This window comes from Dendrobates tinctorius, unplaced genomic scaffold, assembly GCF_039654945.1.
Source record: "Dendrobates tinctorius isolate UK_male_01 unplaced genomic scaffold, ASM3965494v1 ptg000127l, whole genome shotgun sequence".
Taxonomy (NCBI): Eukaryota; Metazoa; Chordata; class Amphibia; order Anura; family Dendrobatidae; genus Dendrobates; species Dendrobates tinctorius.
In genome coordinates, this window is record NW_027361795.1 from 20,974,809 (window position 1) to 20,988,960 (window position 14,152).

A 14,152-nucleotide genomic window follows, 5' to 3' on the forward strand; every position below is an offset into this window, starting at 1 on the left:
TCGCCAGGTGGAGGCGGCGTATCCACCAGCACGTTTTTATTATTTAAATGCGCCCCACTGGAGGCGGTGTATCCAGGGTCACGTGTGTTATGGGTTCGCCTTGCGGTATCATCTGCGTCCCGACACACGTGACCATGACATTTCCGTTCTGTCTTATCCCTGGTGCTTTACTGATATCTCTGTGTATGACCTCCGTTTTGCCTGACTGAGTATTTCTGTATAGTGTCCTGCCATCTCTGAAAGCAGGACGCTAAGGCCCGCCCCCTTGCAGTCACATGACCGTAGGTCCTGTGACTGCTTGCTAAACTTCAGTGTCCACAGGTCCTGTGTACCTGTACTTTCCGGCTGTACCTGACCCCGGGCCCCCTTACAGTGCGGGTGAGTACCTGCTCAGTGGAGGCTGCACGCCGGCGCTGACAGGATCCTGACAATTTTTCTGATAGAGTGTAATTAAAAAGTCCCTACCCTTCTGTCTCTGATCTAACGACTTTATTTTTTTACCTATTCCTGTTTGATGATGCTTAGTTTGGGAATCCTCAATGCATGCTACTCAAACGGGATGTCATCATGGTGCAGAGCCTGCAGTCACTGCTGCAGCATCTGTCCCCACCATGAAACTAAGCGTCATTGATGACAGTAAAAACTAGCGCTAAATAAAAAGGCCCATACCTCTGGGTCTTTCAGTTGCAGCGGGAATAAAATAAGTAAAAAAACTGACCACATTTGATCTGGTGACAAATCCTTTAAAGGGGTTTTCTACTACTTGGATATCCCCTTCTCAATGACCATAGTTCCCCCATGTGACATAATAGCACCTATACACGTTAGTGATGAGTGAGCGTGCTTGGGTAAAGTATTATCTTATCTTCGGCGTGCTCTAGTCAGTCGTGTGTGAACTTACCCTTTTGTCCCTATAGAAAACATCCATATTGTGAATTCTGTTCCCATATCTTTATTTTCCAGGTGTGCAAACTCGAGGTTTGTGAAGAGGGGGTCTTCCCTCTTGCTATGAGCTACGTGCAAAGGTACTTGTCCTTGCTTCCGTTATGTCGGAGTCACTTGAGGCTGCTAGGCTGCATATGTCTTCTCATTGCATCAAAGATGAGGACCGAGAGGCCAATGTCTGTTTCCAAATTGGAACATTACACCGGCTACACCGTCAGCACTCACCTGATTACGGTATACTCTTATTTTAACAGCTTTGTTATGATAATTTAGAAATGTCTACCTGTTTTTGAAAATATTTTAGTTTTTTTAAATATGGAGTGGATCAAAACTCATTTTTAAAACATTACGAAAAAGCTTAAAATAACTTGCCATTCCCGACCTAACACAAGTTCATACTAAAGGGAAATGAGGCCGGCGTTCAGATAATTTTGAAACCTTTGAAGCTTTATGTCTTTATATTAAGATTGTGTCACATTTGTACAACGAGATAACAAAAGCTAGAAGTGTGAGGACATCTACAAATGTTGTGATTTCTTCCCTTTCATATAGTTTTCGAAGCAATGAAGCGCCAGCTCGGAGTTGGCAAGGCGTAGCTGAGGAAGCAGTTTTTATCTCTGGGTACATGCACACAACAAGTTTTTCAGGCAGGCGAGCCCAAAGATTTTTTCTAGAGGAAAATGCTACAGAAAACATCAGCCTTTTTTTTTCCTGAAGCATTTTTTCTTTTAGCATTTTCTTAGTTGTTTCCTGATCGCTTTTTCAACTTTTTTGACAACTGGTGATTTTTGGAGCATTCTTGTTGAGTCCTTTTTTCTCACAATTACCTGTCTTTTTGTTTTGAACCCAAGAAAACCTTTATTTGAAAGGAAAAGCTTGTTCCCGTTCAGAAGATGAACTTCCTTCAAATACATACAGTGGGGAAAATAAGTATTTTGTACACTGCCGATTTTGCAAGTTCCAAAGAATGGAGAGGTCTTTACATACACTTCAAGTGTGAGAGACAGAATCTTAAAAAAAATCCAGAAAATAAGATTGTATGAATTTTACATAACTAAGGCTAGTTTCCCATTTGCGCTTTTGAGCGCAGCGACGGTCCGCGCACGGCCGCCGCTAAGCCCCGCCCCCTGCCGCGCCTCCGCCGGAGCTCCGCCTACCGGCGCATGACGCTGCATGTGTCCTGCGTCCCCTATCTTTATCACTGGGGGCGCAGGCCGTGCGCAGTATGCGTTTGGCGGCACATGCGTCTTTTTCACGGTGCGCCGAGCGCAACCAAACTGCAGCAGCTTGCGTTTGGCGCTGGTCGGCACACCGTGAAAAGGACGCATGCGCCGCCAAACGCATACTGCGCACGGCCTGCGCCCCCAGTGATAAAGATAGGGGACGCATGCAGCCTCATGCGCCGGTAGGCGGAGCTACCGGCGGAGGCGCGACAGGGGGTGGGGCTTAGCAGCGGCCGTGCGCGGGCCGTCGCTGCGCTCAAAAGCGCAAATGGGAAACTAGCCTAACTTGCATTTTATTGCATGAAATAAGTATCTGATTCAATAGAAAAACAGAACTTAATATTTAATACAGAAACCTTTGTTTGCAATTACAGAGGTCAGACGTTTCCTGTGGTTCTTGAACAAGTTTGCACACACTGCAGCAGGGATTTTGGCCCACTCCTCCATACAGATCTTTCAGGTGTGGAGGCTGTCGCTGAGTTTCAGCTCCCTCCAAAGATTTTCTATTGGGTTCAGGTCTGGAGACTGGCTATGCCACTCCTTATTTTCCCTCGCTGTGTTTCAGGTCATTGTCATGCCGGAAGACCCAACCACGACCCATCTTCAGTGCTCTTACTGAGGGAAGGAGGTTGTTGGCCACAATCTTGCAATACATGACCCCGTCCATCCTCCCTTCAATACAGTGCAGTCATCCTGTCCCCTTTGCAGAAAAGCACCCACAAAGTATGATGTTTCTCCCATCATGCTTCACGGTTGTGACTGTGTTCATGTAGTTGTACTAATCCTTCTTCCTTCAAACACTGTGAGTGGAGTTGATACCAAAAGTTCTTTTTTCTCATCGGACCACATGGTCTTCTCCATTGCCTCCTCTGGATCATCCACATGGTCATTGGTGAACATCAAATGGGCCTGGACATGTGCTGGTGGGAGCAGGGGGACCTTGCATACCATGCGGGATTTTAATCCATTACGGCGTATTGTGTTACTAATGGTAATATTTGAGACTGTGGTCCCAGCTCTCTTCAGGTCTTTGATCAGGTCCTCCCTTGTAGTTCTGGGCTGATTCCTGACCATTCTCAGAATCATCCTTACCACACGAGGAAAGATCTTGCATGGAGCCCCAGACCGAGGAAGATTTACGGTCATCTTGTGTTTCTTTAATTTTCTAATAACTGTGCCAACACAGCTCTTTGTTCTTGGCCATGGGGGAGATGTTGGAGTGTGATGAGGTGTCTTTAATACAGGTAACAAGTTCAAACAGGTGCAATTACAGGTAATGAGTGCAGAGTAGAAGGGCTTCTGTCACGATCCATTTTTGGATCTGTGTCAGTTTCGGCTTCTCAGATATAAACTTTTTTCCTTTCAGGCCATTGGGTGTTAATGTCAGTTCCCCCCCGGTTCCCGCTAGTGTTACTACATGTTTAGTTAGTCTGCTGGTGGTGACCACTCCCACCTTCCTATATAAGGTCACCTGAGGCATCAGCTGGTGTTGGTGATACACTTCCTTTTGGATACCAACCGTGGTCATGACAGGAGCTGGATGAGAGCAGTGGTGCTTTTGCTGAATGCTGATCTGGTGCCTTACTCTGCTGCTCGGTGCACTGCAGCAGAGAAATCTAAGTGTTGGTTTTGTTTAACCCTGTCTGTTCTATCTTCCCTTTGTGTTTTATTTGTACAGCGGTTGGACCAGTGTCTGCACTTACCAATTCCCTAGTGAGGGATAGGTGCAGGGTAAGTGAGGGTCAAGGTATCCTGCTCGGTGACAGGTTGAAAGAACCTGTATAAGGACGTCAGGTTAGTCCGTGACTCAGCCGCAGTAGTGTGCAGGAGGTGTCCCTTTCCCCGTTCCCTATAGCAGGGCCCACTGTTGTAATGGTGTCCCCTTGTTTGTCCAGTTGTTTTGGTGACCGACCGATCGTCGTGTCGCATCACGCAGGGCCAGTCACATATCGTGACATCACCCACCGTCCCATTTTTGTCTGGTGAGCCATGGCCCAAATGCAGGCCTTTGCCCAACTGCTTCAGACCCTCACTGAAGAGCTTAGGATTCTGTGTGGTGCAGCAGCTGCAGCAGTTGGTTGGATTTGGGGCCTTGGTTCAGGTGCAGGCTCAATCAGAACCCAAGATATCTCTCCCTGACAGGTTTTCTGGAGGGAGAGATAAATTTTAGTTTTTTCAGGAGGCCTGCAAGTTATAAGATAAGATAAGATAATCCTTTAATCGTCCTACCATGGGGAAATTCAGAGCATTACAGCAGCAAGGCAGGAACAAGTACAGATACAGATGCATAAAGGCATTACATTGACGGTAGGTACATATACGAAGAAAAAAAAAAAAAAAATAACCGGACTGACACAACTTTGGATCTATCAGTTCTCTGTTTGGGTCGTTCTCCGTTTTGGACAGTGCTGGTTATACAGCCTAACTGCAGCAGGAAGGAAGGACTTTCGATAGCGCTCCCTCTCACATTTAGGATGAAGTAGCCGGTCACTGACAGTACTGCACATCTTTGTCACGGTCTCATGCATGGGATGGGAATCACTCTGCACCATGTAGCTCACCTTGGCCAGTATCCTCCTGTCGCCTACTTCCTGAACTGGGTCAAGGGGGCATTATACTTCAGACTCCTTCCTCGTTCATCTGGCAGTGAGGAACAACGGGTAGGAATCATTATGTCCCTTCTTAAGGGTGATCCCCAATCCTGGGACTTCTCCCTGCCGGTCGATTCACCATCTCTACGATCAGTGGATGAGTTTTTTGCGGCATTGGCGCTGGTGTATGGAGATCCTATGGCGTCTCCCTGGTGGAAACCCAACTCCGTAAGCTCAAGCAGGGGGGCCGGCCTGATGAGGAGTACTGCTCAGAGTTTAGGAGGTGGGCCACTGACACACAGTGGAATGATCCTGCCCTTAGGAGTCATTTTGTGCAGGGTCTGTCCTCAAAGTTGCAGAATACTCTGGTGCACTACGCCGCCCCCAGGTCATTGAAGGCCGCCATGTTCCTTGCCATCCGGGTGGATAGATGCCTCAGGGAGAGGCATGCACCAAATGTGCCCCCTGTAGTCCTTGCTAGGGAGGAGGACACAACAGTGCTGATGGATGAACCCATGCAGGTGGGAGGAGCAAGTTCCCAAATGGTGTCGACTGCGGTTTGTTGTGGTGTGGGGGCATGTTTATACTGTGGGCAGACTGGTCATTTTATCGAGGTCTGCCCAGCTCGCGCCAAAACATCTGTACCACCTAAGAAGCCGTGTCCCCCTGGTCATGTGGTGGGAAGTGACCAGGGAGTGTTTATTTCCTACATTTTTCCCCCTAAGTGTACCTTGTCAGCAGAAGTGATTGGCGGGGTAACTGAGGGTATATCAGTGCTTGTGGACAGTGGAGCAGGAGTCAATCTGGTGGATGCTCACTTTGTCCAGACCCATGACCTGAGGTGTAGGACGCTAGCAAAACCCCTAATCGTCCAGGCCACTGACTCTGTCCCACTGAGCCAGGAGAGGTTGACCCAAGTCGTGGATAATATACATCTGCATATAGGGACTCATCAGGATGAGTCCCTGTCATGCTATGTCTTGGGGGGAATGCCATCACCCATCGTTTTCGACCTCCCTTGGTTGAAAAAACACAACCCCGGTCATAGATTGGCGGTCTAGGGAAGTAGTCAGCTGGGATCAGTCATGTGAGGGCTGCTGCCCAGGGGCTACTGTCTCTGTCATCATTCTACAACCATCCCCTTCTCCAGTGGGGGCAGCAGAGGTGCTGCTAGGGAGTAGGGGCAAGTCTCATCCCTCACCAATAGCCAACCCTGAGAGGCGGAGTCCTCGTAGGAGGAGGGGTCAGATGAGGGTGGTGGTTCCCTCTGAATTGTGGGGGTGTGAGTGTTGTGACACTGGGGGACTCCTATGTTGTCAGTTGCTTAAAGAGTTCACCATCTTGTGGAAAACATGTGCATGGCAATAAACGTTCAGGTCCGGACCTGTGTGTGAACGAGTATGTATGGGTGTCCACCAAAAACATCCAGTGGAAGTGTGCTGCTGGGGTCTGGAGTTCTCGGGTGATTGGGCCGTATCGGGTGTCGGTCATTCACAGCCCAGGGACTTACCAGCTGGAGTTACCCCCAGTAATGCCCATACTCAACTCATTCCCCAGGTCGGCGCTCTGGAGATTTGTGGTGCCTCCGGAGCATACGTTGTCACCTCCATCAGCCCACATTTGCCATAAACCTGAGAGTCAGGTGGTTGCTGAGGTAAACTCTGGTGGATCTAGGCGTCCTCACTGTAGATGGTTTTCTGTTGAGGTGCGGTGTTGAGGGTCCTGAGGCCCCTCATTGTAAGGGGGGTACTGTCACAATCCATTTTTGGATCTGTGTCAGTTTGGGCTTCTCAGATATACATTTTTTTCCTTTCAGTCCATCGGGGGGTTAATGTCAGTGTCGTTCCCCCCCCCGTGGCCGCTGGTGTTAATACATGTTTAATTGTTTAATTAACCAAAAACAGGGAAGTTTTAACAGTAGTAAGGCTGGTTTCACACTTGCGTTTTTTTGCGCAAAAAACGCGTGCGTTTTTTTCCCTGTACTTTACATGGGTGCGCATACATGGGTGCGTTTGTACGCGTTTGTATGCGCATGCGTTTTTTTGTAGTGTGCGATCGGGCGCACAAAATGCATCCTGTTGCATTTTTTGTGCGTCCGACTTGCCCCCCAAAAACGCATGCGCACGCAATGCGTTTTTTTTCACCCAAACACCCATTATAGTCTATGGGTGTAATGGGTGCGCATACGTGCGCATGGTAATGCGCACTTATGCGAAAAAAGCATGCGTTTTTTTTTAAAACCCGCAAAAAAACGCACACAAGCTCGTGATGCGTTTTTTATGTGCGTTTGCACTGCGCACGGTACGCAGCGCAAAAAAAGCAAGTGTGAAAGTTGCCTAAAAAAGACATTTTATTAAAACAGACATTTTATTTGATAAAATTAGTACTCATAAAGATCATAATAGTCCTAAACAGAGATGTATAGATGCAAAAAAGGTAACTGCCAACAACAGGATCACTTAAAGACAAAACTATGGGATAGAGATGTTTTAATAAAATGTCTTTTTTACTACTGTTAAAACTTCCCTCTGTTTTTGGTTGATTGCAATATATAGTAAGTTATTTAGGCTATATTGTATGGTATATTACATGTTTAATTAGTTTGCTGGTGGTGACCACTCCCACCTTCCTATATAAGGTCACCTGAGGCATCAGCTGGTGTTGGTGATACACTTCCTTTTGGATACCAACCGTGGTCAAGACAGGAGCTGGCTGAGAGCAGTGGTGCTTCTGCTGAATGCTGATCTGGTGCCTTACTCTGCTGCGCGGTGCATTGCAGCAGAGAAAGCTAAGTGTTGTTTTGTTTAACCCTGTCTGTTGTATCTTCCCTTTGTATTTTATTAGTGCAGCGGTGGGACCAGTATCCGCACTTACCAATTCCCTAGTGAGGGATAGGTGCAGGGTAAGTGAGGGACAAGGTATCCTGCTCGGTGACAGGTTGAAAGAACCTGTATAGGGACTTCAAGTTAGTCCAGGACTCAGCCACAGCAGTGTGCAGGAGGTGTCCCTTTCCCCATTCCCTATAGCAGGGCCCACCATTGTAATTGTGTACCCAGTGTCCCCTTGTTTTTCCAGTTGTTTTGGTGACCGACCGATCGTCGTGTCGGGTCACTCAGGGCCAGTCACATATCGTGACAGCTTCTTTTTTAAATAATCATTTTTATAAAGAAAATTACACAATAACATTTTTCAAAAAGACATCAGTAGAACAAAGATTTTCAGCATTACATGGTATATTGTCAATATATATTATCATTATACATAAAATACAATAAAGTTATCATCTTCCAACGGTTCGATTATTTTCAGGAGAGCTTCTTTAAGAAAAACTAACTGTCACGATCCATTTTTGGATCTGTGGCAGATCTGGCTTCTCCGGCGGCAGGTTCTGGCGGCTATCCGGTGGCGGGGGGGTCCGGCAGGGGTGTCCCGCTGGTGGTACTGCGGAAGGGCCTGGTACCACCAACGGGTGCCATATTGGAGTACTCATCACTTAGGCATTCCGAAATGGCGGTCGGTGTACTTCCGGTGTGGCGCGGTGGATTTTGGGATTCGAGGACGTCCGGATGGAAGTGGATGACGGACAATTTTAGGTATCAAGCTTTGCTATATGCCTTATTGTTTATCACAATATAGGAGGTTACACGGAGACAGGGCGGTACGTTGACACCTTTGAGATGCATTCTTGGGATATAAGTCTTATCTCTTGCCCCTCTGTCTAATTGCAACCTGCTCTGTGATACCATGTCACCAGCACATTACTCCTACTCCAAATTGGCTTCTCTGTCCAATTGGCAGTGGGGAATGTCTCTTTAAGTGGGGAACTTTGGGGATATTGGAACAATTCCTGTGGCTCTGGCAGACCTTGATTTATTTTTCTTTTGTTCATCATATTTTTAGCTCCAGTGTCCATTAATACATAGACATTAATATGAAGTTGGCCTCTCATTGCAAATTTTACAGCTTCCACTGTTTTGAAAGGCTTTCTACAAGATTTGGGAGTGTGTGGGATTTTTTGTTCATGTATCAAGAAGATCATTTGTCAGGTCCGTCACTGATGTTAGATGAGAGGACCTGGCTCTCAATTCTACTTCATCTCAAATGTGCTCAATGGAGTTTAGGTCAGGTCTCTGTAGTGGCCAGTCAGGTTATACCACAAGAACGTACAAATACATACACAGTAAATACACTCATGGCCAAAAGTTTTAAGAATGACACAAGCTTTGGTTTTCATAAAGTTTGCTGTTTTAGTGTTTATAGATCTTTTAGTTGTCATGCCGGCCATGCTGCTTGCGCTGCATGATCCCCATTGTCATGCCTGTCATGCCTCATTGTCCCTGAGGGCGCCCCGCGGGTCTCGCCTGTGTGTACAGGCGCACCTCATGACTGTTATGCCGCAAAACGCCTGGAGCAGTGTGCATGCACGCCTTACATCATGGCTGCACGCTGTTGCTGGGTGGCCATCCGTCTCTGCTCTGATTTGGCGGTCCTCTGTGTTCCTGGAGCCCCTGGTTGCGTGGCCTTTCCTGTGTTCCGGCGCTGTCTGATTCTGCGGTCCTCTGTGTTCCTGGAACCCCTGAGCATGTGACCTTCTCTATGGTCCAGCCAGTCTGATCTAGCAACGCTCTCTATGACTCAGGAGGAGCTGAACCGGAAGTCCTTCCCTGGTCCTGACCCGGAAGTCCAGGTGCTATGGTGCTATATCAGACCGCCCCTTCCTATGGTCGGGGCCTGAGTATCGTGTTGCTTCCCTGCATGGCTGCTTGGTCTGCTCGGTCGCTCCCTGTATTCTATGCCCCTGCACTCTGCCCTGTCGTGCATCTCTGCACACGCCCTGTGCTTGTACTCTGCCTCTTGTCTCGTGCCATGTCTTGTGTTGTCTCTCGTGCCATGTTAGACCTTGCCTTGCTTTGCCTTGTAGTACTTCCTCTGTTCTCTGCCTTAGCCTGTCTCGCTATGTCTTGCCTTGTTGTTCGTCTTGTGTTCCGTGTCTAGTCTCAAGGCTCTGCCTTGACCCGGCTCTGGGCTTCGGCCTACGCTCCGCTGCTAGACTCTGTTCTATGGTGCTCTCTAGCACACTCCATGACTAGTCTCAAGGTTCCGCCTTGACCCGGCTCTGGGCTTCGGCCTACGCTCCGCTGCTAGTTCTATGTCTCTGTACCGGACTAGTCTCAAGGCTCTGCCTTGACCCGGCTCTGTGCTTCGGCCTACGCTCCGCTGCTAGTTCCTCTCTCTGTCCTGAACCCTTGACCCTGGCGTGCCCTCTGCACGCACAGGACCTTGTCTTGAACGCTATGTCTTGCCTCCGTTTTTCGTGCGCCCTTGCACCTCTCGTACTAGGCTTTGCCGTGCTGTATCGCACGCGTCTCTGTCCTGTACCTTTGCCTAGCCCTGCCTTGTGGCTGCGTGCCCTCTTGCACGCGCCTGGTCGCTCCGTGCCCCCCTGTTGTGCCTCAGCCGTGCCGCCCCTAGTCGTGCCCGCCTGTGTGCCTCAGCCGTGCTCGCCTTCCATTGCTATTGTGGTTTCCGCCTGTCTGTGCCTCAGCCGTGCCGCCTTTAGTCGTGCCCGCCTGCCTGTGCCTCCAGCCGGTACTGCCTGCCGGTGTCCCAGTTGTGGTTTCCGTGCTCCCTTGCACTCACGCTGTTTCTCGCACTGTGCGTTTTCGTGCTACTCTTGCACAAGTCTTTCGCTTTCCTTGCTCTGTCCTGAACCTTGTCTCTCTGTCGTGTTCTGAGTTCTATGACCTGTCTTGTATCCTTGTCTTGCTAGTACCTTGCTCTGTGCTTTGCTCTTTGCCTTGAACCCTGACCTTGGCGTGCCCCTCTGCACGCGCAGGACACCTGTCCTGACCTTCAAAGCCCAACGTGTTCTCTAGCACGTGTGGGACCCGCTGCTAACCTTGTACCCTGGCGTGCCCCCTAGCACGGCCAGGACCTTGAATCTTGAATCCTGGCGGCTTCCTTAGCGCGCCAAGGACCTTGGACCTTGAACCCTGGTGTGTCTCTACACACGCACCCTATCTTGTGCTTTGAACCCTGGCGTGTCCCCTACACACGCACCCTGCCTTGAACTTTGCCTTGGACCCTGGCGTGTTCCTTAACACACATCATGTCTTGAACCTTGTCGTGTCTCCTTGCCTGAACCTTGGTTTACTTGCCGGATGCCCGGAACCTGCCGATCGCTGCTAGAGATCCTAAGCCTGATGACTGCGGCCTGATGTCTGAAGCTGATGTCCGCAGCCTGATGCCCTGATCCTGTCGATCGTTGCCTGGAGTCCGGAGTCCGACGTCATCGTGCCTTTGCCTGTACCCAGGCATACCATCTAGCACGTATCATGCCATGGACCTTGGCGTGCCCCCGCACGCACCTTGCTGTGTTTTCCCTGTGTTTTCACCTCCTGTACCTGATGTTACCCTGAAGTTTTCCTTAATGAAGATACCTTGAACTTAACGTCTTGTCTTGTTTCCTGCCCTTCCCTGGTCGTCAGACACTCACATTGAGTCTTCCTTGAGCCGGCCGTCTGCTTCCAGCAGTCGTGGTGGCTCATCCCCTTGGTCTTGCCCCTGACACTTCTTGTATAGGGGGTGGTTCCTCACAAGGTCAACTCGCCCTCGGTGGGTGGGTGCCACGACCCAGAGGGTCCACTCTAAAGAAAAGTCGACTCAGCTAAAGCTGACTCCTCACATTAGTCAGATGTTCTTCACCAAATTGGTCCTCTATGGTTGGGTGAAGTTTCTCTTAGAGGATAATTGGATAACACTTTTTACTAATTTTATTTAATGCTAAGCTTGATCTAATAATATGCGAGTAACTGATAGACTGTGAGCCAGTCACTGTACTTTACAGATATGTGTGTGACTTACGCCCTATACAAGCCTTATCCATAAGCATATATAATAGTAGGCAGCCACCCCCTCTGTGGATGGTAGGTGTGTGAGTGGTTATTTCATCAGTATTTTGCATCTGTGCTTCCTCCACCTTTATTATTAGGTCTGCTGCATCCTTTGGTGCATTAGTATGGTGCCTTGGTGTTGGTAAATACGGCTGCCTTTTTTCTGTGATACTTTACCTTTCTGTATTCGTGGCAGTGTTCTCAGGCATTATTGTGATTAAGTCCATTGCCTTGATGAAAAACAAGCAACTGAGCACATGAATGTCCTCAGGATGTTTTACTGTTAGCAGGAGTCATGGTAAGGCAGGGGTCAGACTTGCGAGTGTGATGCAAGAAATTCACGCGAGTCTCTCGCTTCAATACATACCCGGCACTGCCGCTGGCACTCGGGACCGGAGTGTGTGGCTGCATGTATTTCTGTGCAGCCGCATACTCCGGCCCCGAGTGCCGGCGGCAGCACCTTCTCGCATCACATTCGCAAGTCTGCCCCCAGCGTAAGGCTCACTTTTCTTCTCCGGACAATCATTCACTATAGATGTTCCAAAACAGTCTGATGTGAGCTTCATCAGAGAAAATAACTTTACCCCAGTTCTCTGCAGTCCAATCCCTGTACTTCCTGCAGAATGTCAGTCTGTCCTTGATGTTTTTCTTCGCGAGAAGTGGCTTATTTGCTGCCCTTCTTGACACCACATCAGCCTCCAAAAGTCTCCTCTTCACTCTGCTTGCAGATTTACTGACACCTGCTGCTGTTCATGGGGAAGCTCTACCACCTACACAATCTAAATCCACAGGCATTATTATAAAGGTTGTCCTGCAGATTTTATTTTGTTTTTCCTTCCTTTCTTTTAAAAGCTATACCTTTTTTATTTTTCCATCAACATAGCCATATGAGGGCTTGTTTTTTTTTTTTTGTTTTTTTTTTCGATGAAACCATTTATTTTACTATATATTGTGCTGAACAATTAGAATAAAATTCCAAGTGGGGTGAAATGGAAAAAAATTCCACTATTGTTTTTTGTTTTGTGTGTGGCAGTCACTGTATGGTAAAAGTGACAGAATAGTAAGATTTAGATACATGTGACATTTTAATTATTTATTTGGGTTAGTGCAGTGTACAAAAAATTCAGTTTTTTCAGTCTCCTTTTTTTTCAGCTGTTATCATACTTTTTTTAAATGTTTTTATTTTTGAATGGGGAAAGTGTGGTGATTTTAATTTAATATTTTTACAACCTGCAATCTTTTGATCACTCATATTTTATATTGCAATACCACACTATATGGTATATAGTACAACTGACATTCTATGAAGTTCACCCCGGGGCTGACTTTCATAGGAGGACTAATATGACAGACATGGGGGGCCTTCAGCCGATCCCCAGCTGCCATTCTAACCCATCGGCTTCTCACAATCGCATTTCAGGTGGGACACAATGAGAACCTATATGCACAATAAAGCCATATAAATGCTGTTGTGAGTGATTGACAGCAGCATCTATATGGTTAAATGGCAGCGATCGGAGCTAGCTCTGGTCATTGCTTATATAGGCAATGTCATATGGCCGATTCAAAAAACAAACAGCTAAATACTGAAGTGCAGGAATAAAAAAAAAAAAAAACTGGCCAATTTGACCACTTTAAAGTTTGCAAGACAATTAAAGGGATATTACAGGCTGCTGCACAATAAGATTTAAAGTACTGTTAATCTTACAGGTTAAGAGAGTTCTCCCACTAAATTTATTTGTCGTCCATAAGATAGTTGAGAAGTATTTGACCCATGGTGTTCAACGTGCTTACAGTGTACATGTTGAACCACTGCCCCATTAACTTCTATGGGACTGCCAGAATAGCTATACTTCTCAGTACCATAGAAGTGAATGGATTGGTGGTTGCAATATGCACTACCACTCGATTCACACAGAATTTTGTGACCCCCAAATCAGAGATCAGTGCAAGTTTCAGCTGTGATCCTAAATGTATTTTCATTTCTGTCTCTTCATGGTGCATTTTTTCATTTTTACTATGTGTTGCTCATGTCGGTTACTCCGTCTTCTGTAGGAATGGGAACTCTGCATCATCGGGCATCTGCATTGGGATTTAGCAATTATAATCCCTCATGACTTTATTGACCACATGTTGGATAGAGTCATTATTTCTGAAGAAACGCGATTATCTGTGCGTGTCAGTACAGTAGGGTATTTGACATTCTGCACTATAGGTACGTATGGCCCCCATAATTGTCTTATGTATGTATCCTTTTTGTAGGACTATCAACAGCATTTTGTGGTAGAGGATAGGTTCACACAAGCGTATAAAACATCGTTTCCTATGTTGGCGCGACCATCTTGCTGATATTGGTATCTATGCATTTCAGGTGTGTCGCAACACATAGATACCGGTGTCAGTGAGATGGTCGCGCCATCCTGACATGACGTTTTACTACATGCCCTCTGTGTCACATCCATGTGAATAAAATAAGATTGCTTGTCCGTTAGAGGCATAT

General features: G+C 47.4%; 1 protein-coding gene across 2 annotated transcripts in view; it reads left to right on the top strand.

Annotated features, from left to right (window-relative positions):
* LOC141047458 (G1/S-specific cyclin-D3-like) overlaps positions 1-14,152 on the top strand; it is a 31,569-nt gene that overhangs the window by 12,890 nt on the left and 4,527 nt on the right. For both annotated transcript variants that reach the window (XM_073542569.1, XM_073542568.1), the window contains exons 2-3: positions 964-1,179; positions 13,708-13,867. In XM_073542569.1, the coding sequence (XP_073398670.1) occupies positions 964-1,179; positions 13,708-13,867 (376 nt within the window). The remainder of the gene's footprint in view (positions 1-963; positions 1,180-13,707; positions 13,868-14,152) is intronic.